The sequence below is a fragment of the Mercenaria mercenaria genome, chromosome 16 (genome assembly GCF_021730395.1).
Source record: "Mercenaria mercenaria strain notata chromosome 16, MADL_Memer_1, whole genome shotgun sequence".
Classification (NCBI taxonomy): Eukaryota; Metazoa; Mollusca; class Bivalvia; order Venerida; family Veneridae; genus Mercenaria; species Mercenaria mercenaria.
The window spans coordinates 61,813,473-61,834,930 of NC_069376.1; the positions used below are offsets into that span (position 1 = coordinate 61,813,473).

The 21,458-nt window shown below is 35.9% G+C and overlaps 1 protein-coding gene and 1 long non-coding RNA gene across 2 annotated transcripts; both read left to right on the forward strand.

Annotated features, from left to right (window-relative positions):
• Nucleotides 1-805, forward strand: LOC128549751 (uncharacterized). Its single transcript, XR_008367914.1, has 3 exons — nt 1-145; nt 371-477; nt 692-805. It is a non-coding gene; the product is annotated as an uncharacterized LOC128549751 (long non-coding RNA).
• A 200-nt stretch (nt 806-1,005) lies between these two features.
• LOC123541074 (gamma-aminobutyric acid type B receptor subunit 2-like) lies at nt 1,006-21,273 on the forward strand. Its single transcript, XM_053527225.1, has 11 exons — nt 1,006-1,111; nt 1,575-1,638; nt 1,964-2,047; nt 4,303-4,453; nt 5,232-5,367; nt 6,376-6,483; nt 10,008-10,130; nt 10,477-10,812; nt 11,706-11,790; nt 20,298-20,395; nt 20,950-21,273. The coding sequence occupies exons 1-11, from the start codon at nt 1,082-1,084 to the stop codon at nt 21,106-21,108; spliced, it is 1,374 nt and encodes a 457-aa protein (XP_053383200.1). The 5' UTR covers nt 1,006-1,081; the 3' UTR covers nt 21,109-21,273.
• The last annotated feature ends 185 nt before the right edge of the window (nt 21,274-21,458 follow it).

A 21,458-nucleotide genomic window follows, 5' to 3' on the forward strand; every position in this document is an offset into this window, starting at 1 on the left:
TACCTTACTTAGAATAATTCCCGCTATAGGTGGCGTTTTCAGTTATTTTGCACAGAAGGCTTGTTGAAATCATGGAAAGGGGTTGCAAAGTTTTGTGCTCGTTGTTTTAAATTAAGTTTTAAGGTCCTTATTGGAATAAATTATGGTTAGTATCATTTGCATTTGTTTTGCAATTGCATGGTCTATACTTGCAGTAAATTATTATGTATTTGACTTTGTAAAACATGCATTTGCTTTACTTTAGAAATCTGGAATTTTGAGTAAGAATTGCTAAAGTTCAAGATAGCAGCATTATTCTTTAATTAACTGTAACTTTCATGACTGTCACAGAGCATTCATATCTTTTACACTGTTTCACCATTGTTTGCAGTAACCTGGGTATTATGTGGTAACCGCTGCTTGGCTGTTTTTCTAAGTAACCAGCACCAGTCAGAGAGAATGAGTGAAAGTGTAGACATGACGTTCATTCCATAAATGGTAAGTTTCATGTATAATGTGTATTATTTACTTTGTATTGTGTTCCGTATTGTATTGTTCTATTTTCTGTTTATATGTTCTATTTATAGTGCAATTTATTAATGGCCACTAGATCCATTGATTAAAGCATGTAATAAGATGTTTAAATGAATATGCTATATTGTGTTTATTATTATACATGTATATTTATGAGGCTTACGTATATGTATTTCAGGACGTGATTATCATTCTACACGTTTAACTTTGATTCTACGATGTACGTTATGGCCTCTTAAGTGTTCTACAATGTATTAGCTTAGCAAGTATTATTAAAGGAACTGTGAACCTACCCTCGGTTTAGTCGTTTCTACAAAACAAATCTTTATAGACAGTTTATAAACAAATAAACAATAATGCCAAAAAGGTTTGTCAGAAATGCCCAAGATACATTTGGCGCCCAACATGGGACTCGAAATCTTTATAGACAGTTTATAAACAAATAAACAATAATGCCAAAAAGGTTTGTCAGAAATGCCCAAGATACATAAAGTATTTGGAAGAATCTGGATTGCAGCTTCACAACTATAACTACAGCTCTGAATATCTCGATGCCATTGTTAAAGGGATGAGAGAAGTCCGCTATATGGGTGTTTCGGTAATACACAGTGATTTTTAAGTTTTAAACGTTAACTAAATATTTTTATTTATTGATGGTATGTTTATTTCTATCAGTCCTTTTGACTGATAAGCATGTAACTTAAGAGTATCACTAAACCTGGTGATAATCCTGCATATGTTTGTAAATACTAACGAAAACAAATAAATGATAAGCTTATATTGTAATGTCTTGGGTCAGATTGTGGAGTGTGTATATATAGGTTTTACGTTCATGTCGGACCTCTGACCTTAGTCTAGTACTAATAATCTCCGATATGATTAGGCCAATTATTTTATTATAGAGAACTAAGTTAAAATTACTTATTTGCTTATTTTATGAGGCACTGAATAGATGGCAATAATGATATATATTCAATAAGGGTTGAATCATGACATTTAGAATAATCCTGTTAATGAAATTTTCCTTGTAGAACATCATATATATTTCATTTCTGACACAGGGGCCTGTAGCCTTTGATGAGACCGGAAGCCGTATCGGAATCACTTTCATACAACAGAACTTTTGTAAGCTATTTCTTCCTAACATTTTAGTTGATTCAAAATAAAAGCAAAAATATTCAGATGTTAACAAAAGAATGGAATGTCATCAGTATGAAAACTACTTTATTTTCTGTCAAGTGTGCAGCGGATGTCTAAGGGCAATTATTGTTTTCCTTTATTCATCACTATATGAAATGATGACTTGAAAGAAAGTTGCTTCATTGCTATCCATTGATAACGGCGATAATGTTGCAAAATAAAAAAGAAGCACACATCAAATTGTTATTTTAGAAAAAAACTGTATATTTTGAAGTTTCACTATTTGACAATAACGAAGATCTTTTTGTAGACGGAGAGAAACGTAACGTTGCCAGCTTTGATGAAATCGTCGGCAGTTTAACCTGGTTAGAACACAGTTCAACCCTCTGGTCAGGTAAATATATACAATTTCATATTTAAAAAAGTGTTAAACACACTATAAAATAATTAAGATGCGCTATACATATGTGTGCAAATAAAAGGCTTTCGTCATTATTGTAGTCAGTCACAGTATGGTAGCCAGTCACAGTATGGTAGTCAGTCACAGTATGGTAGCCAGTCACAGTATGGTAGTCAGTCACAGTATGGTAATCAGTCACAGTATGGTAGCCAGTCACAGTATGGTAGCCAGTCACAGTATGGTAGTCAGTCACAGTATGGTAGCCAGTCACAGTATGGTAGTCAGTCACAGTATGGTAGCCAGTCATAAAGCAAGATAAAAGGGATAAATATTAAATTCAAAATTAACAGATACAGCTACATGAAAACCTTGTCCGCAATGATAAAGAAATTCCACGGAGCAGATACTATTATAATCTTGGATACATTTGCCAAAATGAAGCTTCAGTTATATTAGGTATTAAATATTTTTTGATAGTTTGGGCGAAAAATATTTTGATTTTTGTTTATAAACCGTAGGTCTGACATAGACCGAGATCAAAGAAATGACGACCTTGCAGCTTTGCTCCAAAAACCAATATAAGCCCACACTCCACCTCCCCCGCAACAACTGAACCGTTTGCAGGTTTGCACACCTATATATGATTCTGTCCCATAAGTTTGAAGCTAATCGTGATGGACTTTTAGGTGTTGTGGAATTTTAGGCAATTTTGTTTGGGTCAATACATGTATTCAGTGACTAAAGTAAACTTCAGTTTTATATAGCAGACTGGATTTGGCGTAAGTTAATTTGCTGACCGAGAAATACGCTAGAATATGTATTGTTTCAGCTTTGCATCCACATCAGCGCATTTCATTTGGATTGCACAAATGTTTGACTTGCTTCAACTGTTTTCGGTTAATTTCGGACAGGACAGTGTGTGAAAACGTGAGGCTGATGGGGGATATTTCTGCGATATATTTTGGGGCATATTTCAGGTGGCTCTATCTTGTGATCAACATAATGTTTTATAATGGATCTATACAAATACTTTGATTTATGGTTCATTAAAAGAACTGAAAAAAGACAATGTTCCTATGAATAAAAAGGGAAAGCAATGATGTGTACAACCAAAATAAGTCAAGTTTTCCTAAAGTGTTGGTTTAAACAGTATTTATTAGATATATCATGTACATAAATATATACAGTAACATTTAAAATCAAAATGAAGTAAAGGATCTGAAAACAAGTTTTCAGCGAAAATTTATATTAATTCATTTCCTCGACAGTGTTGGCAAACAAAATGAAGTCAGATTACTGAAACTCAAATTATTAGTTTATAAGTAAATCCCGTCCTATGTATGGACTGATACACGGTATGTGAGGTAGTTTTAGCGTAAACTTTCAGACAGTAGTTAAGTAGGCTGTTTAATACACAGTTAAATTACAGTGTGTCCCTTTTTACTTTGGTCTCCTTTTTACTTTGGTCTCTTTCTCTCTCTCTCTCTCTATCTCTCTCTCAATGTGTGTATGCGCCCGCACATGCGCTCCTGTACACTTCTTTTTACAAGAACGCACTTAAATTCACCAAATGACACCAGTAATTAGGAGATTTTATTTTAAGATTTTTGTAAGGAAAACAAAAAGTTCTATAAGCCATCTTATTAAATTGTCAATGTTAATTAATCGAAAGTATTATAAATACCGCTTTGATCCTTCTTGCGTGAGATACACTTTCTCAAGCTTAGCTCCAATAATATCGCATAATTGCATTCTATATTATGATCTTACGATCAACAGCGTACTAATTAGAATCTGTCTCGGTAATTTAATGTTATCGATGTTGAAACGTAATTCCTTAGCGAATAAAAGGAATGCACTAACAATATTGCAAAGTGTATTACGTTTTGCCAAGTAATAAGCAGCGAAACGTTTTTGCCACGTTATTAGATGTGAAAAGTTAAACGATTATATGTCTGCGAGAACGTTCTGGTTCATTTGAAATTGTAAAGACTGCGATTAAAATTTGCAATTTGTAGACACTATAATAAAGTATGCTATATATAGACTGGAACTGAATTTGCACACTGATGATGCCTATTTCTTCTATTATTTCAAAGGCACATTTCATTTACAGGAATTCTTTGCAAAAATACGTTGAATCTCCAGTGTATCTTTACGAAATCAACAAATTTTGAAAGATATTCATTTTGCCCAAAATACAAAGAATTCGTTCTGGGTGTACCAAAATTCTGCTGTTTTCTTTTCAGGTAAAGAAGTCCCCAAGGATAGATTTATATACCAAGATGTGCTCGTAGCTCCTAGTAGTACAGCATTTGGTGTGGTAGTAACCTTGGTTTGTGTAGGTTGTTTATTGTCCTTTACATTCTTGTTCTTCAACATCTACTACAGAAATAACAGGTACTACGCTATTTATACCTATTATGTGTTTCATATTTATTACACGATATCACTGCCACAAAATATATCCTCCACAACATATAAACAAGTGTCCTTTTTATCCAGTTACCAAATCTGATTAACCCTATTTCCTAAAGCGCTACGCTTTCCTGTGTTTGATTATGTAATTCATTCAGATTGTCCAGTTACGGATCATCTTGCATATTATATACCGTGGAAAACAGCATGATGTAAATTATTAGACATTAAAGGGTCATTATGTCTTTGTTTTATAATGTGGCTGACATTTTTCTTATGAACATGAAATGAGCCGTGCCATGAGAAAACCAACATAGTGGGTTTGCGACCAGCATGGATCCAGGCCAGCCTGCGCATCCGCGCAGTCTGGTCAGGATCCATGCTGTTCGCTAACAGTTTCTCTAATTGCAATAGGCTTTGAAAGCGAACAGCATGGATCCTGACCAGACTGCGCGGATGCGCCCACTATGTTAGGAATCATTACTGAATCCATAGTTTTACATTACCTCCCTATATCACTCTTAACTGTTCAAATTCATGTGCAACATTGAAAGTAGTATTTTTCTTACCATGTAATTATGCATGTTCTCTAATTGGATAGCTACTGTATGTTTTTGACCTGAAGTAATGAGCATAGGGGAACTTAAAGCTTTGGATCATGTAAACCGTAAAACAACAGCAGAAAAGCTAAAACAGAACTGTTTAATTGTACTGCAGCACATAATGCAAAACTGTTATTTTATTTTCCATATTTTTCCAGGTCAATCAAAATGTCTAGTCCAATGGTAAATAATGTGATAATCGCTGGGTGCCTGTTAATGTACATCGTAATACTTGTAAATGCGGCAGACTATTACAGAAACCTTGATGACCCGACCGGAGATAGCCTCTGCTCGGTATTACAATAACTTCGTTCTCACATTTTACGTCAGTTGTTAATTTTTTAAGAAGCTGTAGGGCAAGATGTCTTTCAGTTTTATACCCATAATTGCCTATCCGCTTAGCCCAGTAGGGAGATGAGAGCTCTAAGGATCACAATAACGTGAATTCGATCTCTGGACGAGGTGTTTGTTCTCTGTGACGATTTGTTAAAAAACAGTGCCTCACGTGGAGAAGTTTGCGGAGAACAGGTACAGAAATCAGAAAGACTGGTTAGGTTGGGCCTGCCGTTACATAACTGATTTTGTTTGTTTGTTTTGGGTTTAACGCCGTTTTCAACAGTATTTCAGTCATGCGGGCAGTTAACCTAACCAGCGTTCCTGGATTCTGTACCAGTACAAACCTGTTCTTCGCAAGTAACTGCCAACTTCCCCACATGAATTATCAGAGGTGGAGGACGAATGATGTTACATAACTGAAACAGTGTTGTAAAACGGCTACTCTAAAGCCAAAATAGACAGACAAAACGTACCCCAGATATTACATAAACTAGAAGATCTAGAATTGTCCCTTAAAGAATTGGTAGATATTGTCCTTCAGCACCCTACCCTGATAGTTCCACTAACGTTGAAGGTATTGCCAACTTTTAAAAGATCTTAAAATCAAACATATTGAAAACGAAATAAGACAACTAACCATGCTACTGTTCGTTCATTTTGCTCACATTGTGACATAATCAGTAATCAGTAATCTGATTGACTACATATTTTACTTTTTCTTTAGGTTAGTTGAGCCGTTGTATAAGAAATACCGGCGGCTATCGAAAAACCTCAAATAGTGCCGAAAACAGGTCACTTCTAGGAAAATATGGCTTTGCCTATGAAACTCTAAAGACAAATATTTTTGCTTATCTTGACGACTGTTCATTGTCATCAAATATCTTAAAAATAATCTGGTCCCTGCTCATGTAAGTAAAATATCAATGATTCTCAATTCTGAATCGCCTAGTACACCATTTATTTCAGGTAAGGACATGGCTCCTATCGTTAGGGTTTACATCTTTATTTGGTGCGCTGTTCTCAAAGACGTATCGTGTTTACGTGGTTTTCCGAGATTACAACTTAAGGAGGAAGGTAAGTATGGATTGCATCTGGCAAGAATTTTGGACACGGTAGGGTTAAACCATTTTATAAACGGTATCATCAGTATGAACTATGCAAGTGCAAATAGATCACTATTAGTTTGTCTTGGACAAGGAAGTGAATCCCACCATGTTCATAGTTCCAAAGAAAGAAAACCGAGCACCGCTTAACTAACAAGATCACCAGGCAGTCTCCACGTCACCAAACACATCAGAACTGAATGTGTGTCCATAGGACACTAATATAATCAGTTTACTGTCACCATACAGTCATATGATAAATTATGTTACTTGAATTAGTGAACGTAGTAGGATAAAAAGAGCTTTTTGGGTTCGAATTAGGGGGATGTGATATATCTGAAATAAAACCCCAGGTACCCAACTTCAAATGCTGAACAATTATACTACAAAGTTTCATAAGCATGACACAGCTGGACGGACGGATATCATGACGGGCGGACAGACAGACATACGAAAAAAGGTAAATCTAGGTGTCCATTTCCCCTCCTCTAACCACCCGACCCCATCCCACAAAAAGTGAAAGGGTGGGGGTGGACAGAAACAATCTCTTTGACAACTTTATCTTTTTTTCTTCTAGCCACAGTTCTTGTTATTGACGTCCTAAAGTGTAAAACAATAATCGCCTTATGAGACTTGTGCACTTATTTGTACTGTTCAGTGCAAGTTAAATAACAAATATATAATCGGGTGAGTATTTGCAGATGAACACACAATATTTTGATTTTTATCCCATTATGGTGTATTCAGATAACAGTAATGAAATAATATACCATATTTGTGAGTACATGTATTAGAAACATAGATTGAAAAGGTTAGGTCACTTTCTTTTATACTGCATTTTTCATTATTATGTTAATGGCGGTTATTTTTTTATTTTCAATGAAACCTTCGCTATAATCGTTGCCTCGCATGAGTTATAAGCCACGATGAAGATATTTTTTGTCAGTAACATCAGAAAACCATTACAATGGTTATTTTCCACATGAACAATACATTATAGTTATAAACGTTTCTATAAAATGTTTTTTTCAGCTTGACATCTATCAATAATCTTATTACAGAAAATAATGTTCTTGCGAAGCCACATTATGTTAAATGAGCTATGAAACAAAGCATCAGTCTGTATGTATGGTTACTGAAGCTTAAAGGACAATAATCGTGAATCCTCTGCTTCCACGCCTGTTTTTGTTTTGAACAAAATGACTCCCACATGCGCCTTCCAACGATTCACATACATTGTTATTGATGTGGTTTCTTGGATATGCTGATTGCAGATACAATTAGATTCTGCTGCTGTTGTCTTTGTTGTGTTCTGTGCACATAATAATCCCCATTGATAACGTGATTCCCGCCGAAACGCCAGGACGATCCATTTTATGATAATTGGTAAAATAACATAATGCTTGCACATTACTTGACAAGTAAATATTAGTACTTGTTTCATTTCAACTATCCAGTTAGTATAATGCTAGCTCATTTGGTTAAAATGCAGATAACAATTGGATATAAGCCAATCATTTTGTGAGTTCGAATCCTCATCAGGGGTTTTTTTTTCAATTTTTCTTCGTTTTTTTCCTATTCGTATTCATTTTTGTTCCGATATTTTCATTTCTTTCTTTGGTGGCTTGTATACTTCGATCTTCTCAGATCGTTCAGCACGACTTTTATGTCGTATTATTTGTACTGTTTAGTTTCTGTGCTTGAACATTTCGGCCTGGGTGGTTCCAATACTCCCACTTTCATAGCTTTGGGTATTGTATAATCACCCCATGGATATGCTGTCTGCTTTTTAATTTTGTCTTTTGGCAGTTTCTGTGATATGCAGGCTCCATAACCTCAGATCCCCTTTCTAAATTCCAGTTTGTTTAGTTCTGCCCATTGTTTCTCGTTTAGGGCAAACCAATTATTTTTACTGGGGAACATACGCCACTTTTCATGGAATTGCACGCTAGTGTATCATTGTAGGTGCCATGTTCACCGTCGTATGAACAAGTTCTTTCTCTAGTCACGATGAAGTCTAACGCGTGTGTTGATTAAAACCACGTGCACGTATTTAACAAAACGCAAAGGTATAAAGCGTAATATGCGTTATATCATATACGTTTAAGTGATAAAACCTAACCACTGTCACCAATTACTCCTTCCTGAATTAGCTGATACCTCTGTATGTTCCACGCATCCGGAAAAAAATCTAATTCTGAAGTAGGTGTCTGTTGCTTTTTGCGGTCTTTTCTGTTTAATATAATTTATTAAGTAATCTGCAGTTACCATTTATATTTCTTGTACTGTATTATATTTTGGTATTTTGAGCTTATCCTGTAATATTTGTCCACTTTATGTTCTTAAGTGCGTTTGCCTCTTAAATAATTATTTATAAAGAACAATACTTATAGTGAACTTTACTTTGCGGTGTCGCACAAGTAATCTAATTTCGGCTTATAAGACAGCCCTTACCAGGTAGGGTCCCTGGACAATGTAATCAACTAGATATCACTTACTAGTTCGCGACAGAATCATTTTGTAGTGTTTTGTTAGCGGTTTTAAGGTTTCAGAAGTAAACTGGAAGGACAAGTTGTTTGAAATCAATATTAAAACATTTTTGCAGAAGTTTATATTTTGATAGAAGAATTCAGAGATTTCACATGAACCCGATATAAATCTAAATAACGTTACTGTTTAAACGACGTAAGTAAAACAAACATATAAATCCTTTTGATAAGATTATAAGCGAACCTGGATTAAATCTAAATAATATTTTCATAAAATTGAGTTAAGCTAAACCCAATGGTCTAGTGCTTTTGGGTTCGAATCCCGGTCCAGACACTGGAAATTTCTGAGATGCCCTTGAGTGTCGCCCATCTAACTAAGAGGCTAGTACTGGTTCTTCCCAGGAAAGATGGTTTCGCGTGTATATCGGTGCTATACATTGGGCACTTAAAAAACCAAAAGAGCTAGATTAAGTTAGCTGGACAGACATGTATCTAAAACGAAGATTTCTCTCTGTTCTCGGGGCTTTGTCTCACTCTGTCCCTATGGTCAGATCGCTCTGTATCTGTACTAGTAAAGGATGAATTTGGTGCCCCGGGTGGCTGCATTTGCGCTCTGTAACGCGCCCGTTGAACGTGTTTATAATGAAAAAGGCGCTATGTAAATCTGGTATAATATATAACATGTCTCAAATGCTTGCCTTCGGTACTCGTTCTTTGTCATAGGCCGCCCAAAGGCTCTTATATGGCCTTTCGTTTGTTTCTTCTACATTTTCAAGCTTATGTATTTCGTGTCTATACGTTTATAATGTCGACAGTAATACATCTTCTGCTGCAGTTTCGCTTTAAGAGGCTGCAGTTTTAGAATGAATAATTAGTTCAAAGCATGACGACAAATTATTCATTTTAAAATTTCAGAACTACGTCAAAACCTGTTGAGTAACCTATATAAGGATAATTTGATGACCTTTGAATGTAACATGTCAAAATAAATCTGTTTATATTTAAGGCAATAAAAGATTACCACGTGTTTGGAATGATCGGGATCATGCTTGTTGTAGATGTTGTAATTCTTGTGCCGTGGACGATTTTTTTCCCACTCGAGAAAGCAACATTATCCAGGAGTACAATGGTAAAGTGATTCAAACTCAAATGAATGACTATTCAGTTGTTCTACGAAATTATTTTCTGAAGATTGAGTTAGACATTTAATAAAAACTAAAGCAAACATAAGAACTATCTTGTAATTTTCTCAGTGTTACAATTACTACTTATTGTAAAAGTAAGGAAAAAAACAACCGTCGTGTAGTTCTATGAAAATATTTGCTATTAGATATAGATCTATGCTTTCTTAGAATAGAACGGTATTCACATTAATTTGTATCTATCAAAATTAATGATTTTTTTTTCATTTAGAGCGACATTCAAACTGTTATTACACTTAATTATACAGTAACAATAACGTGTGTTTATTCCAGGATGTTTCAAGTAACAACATGATATATTCCAAGTCATACCTTCATTGTTACAACGAAAGCAGTGCTTACTGGATTGCCGCCATATATGTTTACAAAGGTCTTCTGTTAGCCTTTGGCACTTTTCTTGCTTGGGAAACTCGCCAGGTTACCATTCCTGTGCTCAACGACTCCAAGTATATAGGCGCTTGCATCTATAATGTGGTCATTGTGTGTATATTCGGAGTACCTCTTGCTCACGTCCTGCCTACAGAACAGAAGACCTTGACCTTTGTTTTAGAGTCGTCACTACTATTCTTCTGCACAACGAGCAGCCAGTGCATAATATTTATTCCTAAGGTATTACGTGTTTCATATATTTATCAAAAATCAAGGCATTCGAGGGCTATCTATCACGGCTCTGAGTTCAAGTGCACTAGTAATAAACACATTAAACTCTTATTTTATATAAGCAAAAAGTAGTTTAACTTGCCTTCATGCAATTTCAATTATCTACCTGATTTTCCAGATATTTATTTTTCTACAGCACCATTTGAATTTAAACGAATCTGTGAAATTAAGTTTCTTGATGAAATACCGTGTTGTGTAATTAGGGTGGTTGTAAGCTCATTGGAACAATGTTTATGGCGAATTTTCAGTATAGGTGTATAGACCGGTGTCCTTTGATCTACATCCTTGGTTCACCTCTTAAACTGCTCTCATTAACTGCAGCAAGCTTGGTCCCTAGCATTTTATATGGACCTCCTAAAGTTTAAGCGTGCAGCTCCATTTGACTTTAGCGGCCAACGGAGCAACTAAAAAACGTTAAACGACTTATTGTCGTAAAACTTGTTCAGAAAACAATATCAGATTTCAAGACCAGTACAGCGCTTTTATCACCATTTTATTTCAATTACTTGATATTCATGTTTATCAAGGGAGGTAATTATTACAAAATAATTAAGAACTACAAATGCGTAAACAAACATGATTACTTAAACAGGGGTTAGTAAAAGCAATTAAAAAAGTAATTAGTTGTTACACAAAATTACAAGGTACAAGTAACGTTTTAATAACAGCCTTTGGTGTAATTCAGAAATTTTATTAATGTTTTTCGTTATATAATAACATGAATTAAAGAATCATTGCGTGTTTGCTTTTAATATTCGTTCGAACGAAATTACAGTGCATGATCAGAAAAAAAAATAAAATCTGGAATTTCATTAAAAAGTTTGTTAGATGTTTTGTTTCAGATAAAAATGAGAAACCAAGTTCATGGCCAGTTTCTGACATCGCAAATACCAACTGAGCCGATCGGTTCTGTGGCAAGACCTAATGGTATAGCTTCAGTTGAAATTAATTATTCTTAATGCCGAAAATATCTAAACATAGAGGTTTATGCCACCCTTAGCGTCATAAATTATTTTATTGACATATAAAATAGTATTTGTAAATTCCTTTTTAAATATACGATAGGAATAGTGAGCTGCATTCCAATTAAATGGAAGTATGTTACATGTAATACGAACTATTTCTCAATGTTTTAAGTTTTGAATGTATCACAAAATTACATTTTGACAGGTTATTTTCATTGTAAATGTCCGTCATTCTCATAATTATGTCTCTTTTAACTGTCGGATTGTAATTAAACTTGGAATGCATGTATTTTTAATATTTTAAGTAGATCTTTTCTATTTCTTAGTCCCAAAGACCTCGGCAGGGCACAAAGTGCTCGAGGTGAGTTATTGTGATCACTCACCGCTCGTCCTTTCGTCCGTCTACATTTTCTTCGAACGACATTTCCTCTGAAGTTGTTACAAGTTGGTCCAATCTGACTAAAGTACTTGATCTTCTAAACGAAGATCTGAGGATGACCTATTCACATTCATCTTTCTTATATTTGGATTTCCGATATTGCTATTATTATTTTCACAAATATATTTTTATTTGAACCAGTCAGATTACTCGTTTCAACAAGCATTTGGCTGAACCATCAAAATAGCGTCGAATGTCACAGGGTGAGAAAAATGTGCAGTCAGTCCGGGGCTCGAACCCAGTGCTCTACCGACTGCCTGACACATATTCTCCCCTTACGTGACCAAGTCCATACCGTGACATATGGTACCTCTAAAATCACGAGGGCACAGTCATGATGTGGTCGTCATAATAAACATGAAAAATCCAGGCTACATATAGATTTTTTAAACTTCTAATTTCACTTTCAAAATGTTGAAAGCAAGGGTCTGATTGGCTAGGGGAAGGGTCGTCAGAACGAGTCTATCAATAGCACGTCTTCAAATCCAAAGCGTAGCGTTAATTGGAGATGTACTTTAGTCAGATTGAACTTGGTCTATATGCTCTTTGGGAGTTGCTCGAATGGTTCCCCTTGGTTCAATTTTAAGTAATTGTATAGAAATGGTCCTTCGGTAACACTCACCAAGATTTTTCGTTTTTAAACGATTAGTCAATAAACATGGCCACCATGGGCCGTTGTCATTTTCGGTATATTTCGGCCCAATTTCAAAATGATTTCAACATTTAATTTGGTCGAAAAATGGTCGTTAAAAATATAAAAAAGATCGGTATCTCCTATACCACAGGTCTGATTTTGAAAATTTGACATAGGCACCGAAATACATCTTTCATTTACCCTAGATTACCACACCACATCTCTTACTAAAACTGTTTTAGAAAATGAATTTCCAAAGTGTAGATAGCACCGAAACTTTTCAGTATCACAAATTGTATTATTAACAAACGTAAAAATTCAGAATCACAGTTTATACTTCTGTAGACAAGGGGACAGGAAGTGAAGTGGCTGCACACCTACTTCGAGCGAACGAAATGGTTTCATAATTGCAAAATGGCGGATATTTGCTGAAAAAACCTCGCACGTCAACAGGTAAATGGGTTTCTGTGATATTTTGAACTCTAAGGATATGTGTGCATGCGTCAATTCTAAGTCTATGTCACGATCGGTTTTCCGTTTCAGCGCCGTCGATTTCGAATTGACGAAGTTATTGAAGGTATAAAATAGTCATGTCCATGTTTTGGTAGTCGACTGGGCTCGTTTCATGCCATTTTTTATATTCTTATGATCAAACTGTCTGTTTTGGGGGCCCTTAAACGAGACAAAACAACTGACTTTGAAGAATTTCAAAACAAGTTTGTATCTGCGTGTTTCATAGATGATCCTATACCCAAATAACTATTTTCAAGCTCTTTTTGTTGCAAACTTGTACTTCAAGAAATTTCGGACGCAAATGTTTACTTGGAAAATAGTGTCCAGCTCTCGGAACATTTGATTGTGTTACTTTTACAAAATTTGTCCTGACTGGGTTTTGTATTTTGTGCAGCATCACGCGGCCATTTGATGTTTTAAAATAACAATTTGTTTTGATAAAAACCTTGTCATATTTCTTGAAACTTGGAAGGGAGTATTATGCGATTAAAATTGAATGCACTTACTTTATTAAACTCTATAAAACGATCTCATTCTGTAAATATTTAAAAATAATAATGATGTATTTATCATATTTGAGGTTGAAGACGCGTTTTTAGCTCACCTGTCACAAAGTGACAAGGTGAGCTTTTGTGATCGCGCGTCGTCCGTCCGTCAGTGCGTCCGTGCGTGCGTCCGTCCGTATACTTTTGCTTGTGACCACTCTAGAGGTCACATTTTCATAGGATCTTTATGAAAGTTGGTCAGAATGTTCACCTTGTTGATATCTAGGTCAAGTTCGAAACTGGGTCACGTGCCGTTAAAAACTAGGTCAGTAGGTCTAAAAATAGAAAAACCTTGTGACCTCTCTTGAGGCCATATATTTCAAGAGATCTTCATGAAAATTGGTGAGAACGTTCATCTTGATGATATATAGGTCAAGTTTGAAACTGGGTCACGTGCCTCAGAAACTAGGTCAGTAGGTCTGAAAATAGAAAAACATTGTGACTTCTCTAGAAGCCTTATATTTCACAAGATCTTCATGAAAATTGGTCAGAAAGTTCACCTTGATGATATCTAGGCCAAGTTTGAAACTAGGTCATGTGCCATCAAAAACTAGTAGTAGGTCAAATAATAGAAAAACATTGTGACCTCTCTAAAGGCCATATTTTTCATGGGATCTGTATGAAAGTTAGTTTGAATGTTTATCTTGATGATATCTGATCAAGTTTGAAACTTGGTCATGTGCGGTCAAAAACTAGGTCAGTAGGTCTAAAAATAGAAAAACCTTGTGACCTCTCTAGAGGCCATATATTTTATGTGATCTTCATGAAGATTGGTCAAAATGTTCATCTTGATGATATCTAGATCAAATTTGAAACTGGGTCACGTGCCCTCAAAAACTAGGTCAGTAGGTCAAATAATAGAAAAACCTTGTGACCTCTCTAGAGGCCATATTTTTCAAGGGATCTGTATGAAAGTTGGTCTGAATGTTCATCTTGATGATATCTAGGTCAAGTTCGAAACAGGGTCATGTGCAGTAAAAAACTAGGTCAGTAGGTCTAAAAACAGAAAAACCTTCTGACCTCTCTAGAAGCCATACTTGTGAATGAATCTCCATAAAAATTGGTCAGAATGTTCATCTTGATGATATCTAGATCGAGTTTGAAAGTGGGTTACGTGCCGTCAAAAAGTAGGTCAGTAGGTCAAATAATGAACAAAACGTTGTGACCTCTCTAGAGGCCATACTTTTCGTGGGATCTGTATGAAAGTTGGTCTGAATGTTTATCTTGATGATATATAGATCAAGTTTGAAACTGGGTCAACTGCGATCAAAAACTAGGTCAGTAGGTCTTGAAATAGAAAAACCTTGTGACCTCTCTAGAGGCCATACCCTTGAATGGATCTTCATGAAAATTGGTCAGAATGTTCACCTTGATGATATCTAGGTCAAGTTTGAAACTGGTTTACGTGCCTTAAAAAAATAGGTCAGTTGGTCAAATAATAAAAAAACCTTGTGACCTCACTAGAGGTCATACTTTTCATGGGATCTGTATGAACGTTGGTCTGAATGTTCATTTTGATGATATCTAGGTCAAGTTTGAAACAGGGTTATGTGCGGTCAAAAACTAGGTCAGTAGGTCTAAAAATAGAAAAACCTTGTGACCTCTCTCGAGGCCATACTTGTGAATGGAACTCCATAAAAGATGGTCAGAATGTTCACCTTGATGATATCTAGGTCAAGTTTGAAACTGGGTCAACTGCGATCAAGAACTAGGTCAGTAGGTCTAAAATAAGAAAAATCTTTTGACCTCTCTAGAGGCCATATTTTTCAATGGATCTTCATGAAAAATGATCTGAATGTTCATCTTGATGATATCTAGGTCAGTTTCGAAACTGGGTTACGTACGGTCAAAAACTAGGCCAGTAGGTGTAAAAATAGAAAAACCTTGTGACCTCTCTAGAAGCCATATTTTTCATGAGATCTTCATGAAAATTAGTGAGAATGTTCACCTTGATGATATCTAGATAAAGTTCAAAACAGGGTCACGTACCTTCGAAAACTAGGTCAATAGGTCAAATAATAGAAAAACCTTGTGACCTCTCTAGAGACCATATTTTTCAATGGATCTTCATGAAAATTGGTCAGAATTTTTATCTTGATAATATCTAGGTCCAGTTCAAAACCTTGGTTACATGAGCTCAAAAACTAGGTCACTATGTCAAGTAATAGAAAAAACGACGTCATGCTCAAAACTGGGTCATGTGGGAAGAGGTGAGCAATTCAGGACCATCATGGTCCTCTTGTTTCATTAAACCATGCTTTAACTAGGTTCTTCAATTAAGCAACCGAAAAGTAAACGGCGCATGAAGAGGTGCCGGACATACATATTTTTTAAAAAAGTAACTCCAAGATTCGTAAATTGCAGATTTTCGTCTAAGAGTCACATGACTTTTTCGCCATCCTAAACGAAAATGTTTTACAAATAATGTACGATGGACTGTCCAAATATTGAGTGGTATTTATGAAATTGAAAAAGTGGAAACTAAAAGATACTATAGGCAATATTCTACATCAAGTATTTCTTTTAAGTAGTTCAAACATACCTTACAATGGTACGATTGCCAAACGATTTCTGAAATGAGGTATTCTGAAGAAACAAGAGGCCGAATAGCGAGGACAATTTGTCAGATTGATGCGTGGCTTTGGTCATCAGGGACTTGTTCAGGAAGGAAGAGCCATAGTCATCTGAAATCAATATTCCTGTAAACGATATCAGACTAAAGTCAATTTCATTTGGTAGTGATAAATTTGAACTCTGACGGATGCTTAAAAAAAGAAAAAATGTCGACTTGGTCTGGTGTTATTTTTTCCCATCAAACGTAATTGTATATGACAGACTTCAGGACTCAACGTTGACCCCTTAATGTATAGGAACCAATGCGCAGTCGTTAACAAAATGTTAAAAAAGGCAAGAATTGATTGTTACTCAGAGAAAATAGAATCAAGTGAACGAGACCAAAAAAGTTTGTTCAAAATAACGAAACATTTACTGAACGGTCCAAGCGAAGTTGAGCTTCCATCAGGCAAGAACCCAGAAGTGCTAGCACAGGAGTTCAGCGATTTCTTCATAGATAAAATAGAAACAATCAGAACTGATATTGAATCCCAGGATCAGAGTGAATCAGTAACTCCAGAAGACGGACGCATAGAACTATGTGATACTGCGCGTTTGGCTAGTTTCAGTCCAGCAACAGAGGAGGAGGTGAAAAAGCTTGTTCAACAGTCAGCTAATAAGTCACGTGAATTAGACCCACTTCCTACATGGCTCTTGAAATCGTGTATAAACGAACGTCTCCTAATATTGACGAAAATTGTTAACATCTCTCTACAAAGTGCAATCGTGCCAAAATCATTTAAAACATCACGAATAAGACCATTGTTGAAAAAGCCAAATCTTGACCAAAACACACTCAAGAAATACAGGCCTGTTTCCAATCTGCCATACCTCTCAAAAATCCTCAAAAAAGTGGTAAACAGAAGAATTGAGGAACATTTGACAAACAATCAATTACATGAAATAAATCAGTCAGTATACAGAAAATTTCATTCCACTGAAACCGCATTGTTAAAAGTTCAAAACGACATTCTCGAAGCCCTAGACAAAGGTGACGTCACAGTACTTGTGTTGTTGGACCTGTCGGCTGCATTCGACCTCATTGACCATAACACCCTTCTTCATAGATCCGAATTTAACTTTGGATTCGCCGATAAACCTCTTCAATGGGTGGCATCATATCTAACAGACCGCTACCAAACAGTATGCATCGATGTTAAACTCTGAACCAGTCCTTAAGAAATTCAGTGTTCCGCAAGGATCTGTTCTAGGCCCCAAATTCTACACGATGTACACAAAGCCAGTCGGGTCCATCTGTAGAATCCACGGTCTAAATCACCATTTTTGTGCAGATGACTCCCAACTCTGTCTATCGTTTAAACCAGTTGACCAAGCATTAAAGACAGCCACAACTACGCGAGTTGAACAATGCCTAAAAGAAATCATCTCATGGATGAATTCAAACATGTTAAAATTGAATGCAGACAAAACTGAAGTAATTCTTTTTTCGAGTTAAAAACACTCCAAACATGCTGAAAATCTAGAACTGAAAGTTAGCGATTCGAGCATAAGACCATCAAAAACTGTTCGAAACCTTGGTGCTATGCTCGATTCGAACATGCACATGGACCATCATGTTAATTCTGTGACTCGAACATGCTATGGCCAAATACGACAAATTGGTCACATTCGACCATACTTGACAACTGCAATGCTCTTTGTATGGCGTACCAAAATATCAACAACGTGCAATCTGCAAAATGTTCAAAACACAGCTGCACGTCTTATTACGAAAACAACCCGTTTTGAACATATAACACCAATCCTTAAAGATCTTCATTGGCATCAAATACAGTACAAGATAGAATCAAATGCAAAATTCTCATTCAAACAATCAAAGCCTTGCATGGACTGGACAGTCGCCGGGGTATATAAGAGATTTACTTGAGATTTTCGTGCCAACTAGAAATCTGAGATCAGCAAGTGCAGCAACAACCCTTATGCCACAAAAAAAGTCGACTGGTTTCCTACGGTGATAGAAGTTTCACCGCAAAACTATGGAATTCTCTTCCTTACAATCTCGGAAAAGGTTCATCACTTATTTAAAATTCATTTAAAAGAGCTTTCAAAATACAACTTTTCAAAATTTTCTACAACACATAGATACCAACTGTGACTGTTTCTACCCAGAATAAATATGCTATTGTTATTTTTGTGATACAGAACTACAGCAAGTCATTCGTCGCTGACGAAGATCTCTTAACTGTACATTTTTGTAAAATGTTTTACATTTCAACATTTATATTTCCAAGGTTTGTTTAATAAACGCACTTGTTGGTAAGGCTCTATGGGTAGGGTGGTGTGTGGTATTTCTTTCTAATACAGTATATGACGGCACAATTAACCGGGGGTTTGAACCTCTATATGCAGCTCGTCTGGGCGTACCAGATGCTTTAAGCACTGGTATTGGCAATAGGGGTAAAATGACCTCAAGGGGAGGGGTGCGGTCATGACGGTTTGTTACAATAAGGCTGTAATTATTATCATTGTCATTATTAATATTGTTATAATAACTGTTATTATGATTATGTACAATGCCATTGAAAATATCATTTATAACAATAGGCGTTTAATAAATTATTCAGTTTCAGTTTCAGTTTTATGCTTGCATATGTCATATTTTGGGATTTTCCTACATATCTGCTATATGTCACATGTTTAATCGTAAAGCGCCCTTGAACGTATATTTCATATGCAAAGGGCGCACAACAAATCTGGTATGACAATAATAATAATAATAATGACGTATCTTTCATTGCTTTCCAACAGATTTCTATGTTTTCTATTAGAATCCCTGGTTCCACTTTATCACTACCAAATGCATTAATTGATGGACAAAGTCACGCATCAATCTGACAAATTGTCCTCCCAATAATCTCCGGTCTGTCCAAAAGAAGTCTTTAGTTACTTCAGAATATCTCATTTCAGAAATCGTTTTGCAATCGTACCATTAGAAAATAGGTTTGAACAACTTAAAGGAAATACTTGATGCAGAATATTTCCCATCCCATCCTTTTAGTTTCTGTTGTTTCCTCTTTATAAATACCACTTAATTTTTGGACAGTCCACTGTACATTATTTGTAAAACAGTTTCGTTTAGGAGTTTTTAATGGCGAAAACGTCATGTGTCTCTTAGACGAAATTCTGCACTTTACGATACTTACAGTCGAATTAGTGCATCTCTTGCATCATATGACCATTTTACACAGCTAAATTTCCATAATGAACCTGTCCATCTTTCAATTTGGACAGTACCATTCACTGTTAAAAAGGGTGCTTACCAAAAAGATACTGACTAAACGGCGACCAGTGCAGATCATGATCAGACTGCATGGATGTGGAGGCTGGTCATGATCTACACTGGTCGCAAAGGCAGAATTAATCACGTCCAGTATGGTAAGGGTTTATACCTTCAATAACTTCGTTAATTCGAAATCTACGGCGCTGGAACACAAAAGCGAGTGTGATGTAGACATAGAACTGATGCATGCACATATATACCATAGAAGCCCACTTACGAACGTGCGGTAATTTGAGCAAATATCCGCCATTTTGTATGTTTGCAACCCGGAGATGATTTCGCTCGCTTGAAGTAACTGTGCAACCACTTCACGTCCTGCACCTTGTTATATAACAAAACAAGTGACGAACTGAACATTTGGCGCTCGACGTTTATTTCTCGGTGACTGCAGAATCTGACATTTTGTACGCTGTTGTTAATTTAGGTATACACACAGACCTGAGTGACTTCAAATGTGAGGATACTAGACCAAACGAAGATCTAAAAGAAGAAAATGCCAAGTTAAGAATGGATCTAGCTAATGTATATTATTTCATTTTTATGTTCTTATTTATATACCCGTATATCTGCTACACGTTATATAGTGCATTCTTTGTACGCTTTTCAATATTGGAATTCGTAAAACGACATGCTTGAAGCTATAAGTTTTTAGAATTGTAAAACATTATATAATATCTTCATTAATAAATATTTTAGGGAACAATGAAATTCTGTTGAGAAATGACGCTAAACCCAGCAAACCAATTTTATATCAAAATGATAAGCATATTGAATTTCATACATATCGAGTGATAAAAAAAAAATGATCGCAAGCTATGGCAAATTGTTCTTATATACAGAATACATGGTTCCCCAGTTAAAACCACTTCCGGTATTAGTTACGAGTGCTTATGCTCACCAAATAAATCAGAGTCTGGCGTACCTCTGATTGATGTGAATGCGGCCAATACATTTTGTCATAATTATGAAACCGATACGAATGTGAAATCTGAAGTCGCCTGTAAAAATACATTGTTCAGTATTTGCACGACAGAAACGAATTTCAATGTTACAGAAACGTTTTTGTTTCGTTTCAGGAAACAATTGCTATTGCAAGGTTGCGAAAGTCGCTATTACACATAACAGGAAACGTTCACTTCTACAAAAACGGGACAGAATATGTTGTTGTCAGAAGTTCGGGACTTAAGTCTGCCAGCAGTGTCTATCTTGGTGATAGGTCCGATCACACAGTTTAAAAAAAAGCTCATTGAAATGTAAATGTTAGCTCTGTGCTCACTTACCATTGTGTCTGAACTCATACGGAACAGAATAACTTGTTGAATAGAGACAGGTCCTGTAGCGCAAACTACGGACTGTTGCTGTATGTAAGAAGTTATGTAAATAAATGAATGTGTGTAATCTTTCTGTTTTCTCTTGTTAGATTTAATGCCATGCCGACACAATCAGATGCCACTTTACAGATTTTCATGGTAGAGTCAGACCCCAGGTGTCCCTCGGGGCATTCTTTCAAACACAGACGGGCATCTTAGATCCGTTAACCTTCCGCTACCCAGCTATATTGCTTCTGTACATGAAAGACTTCTAA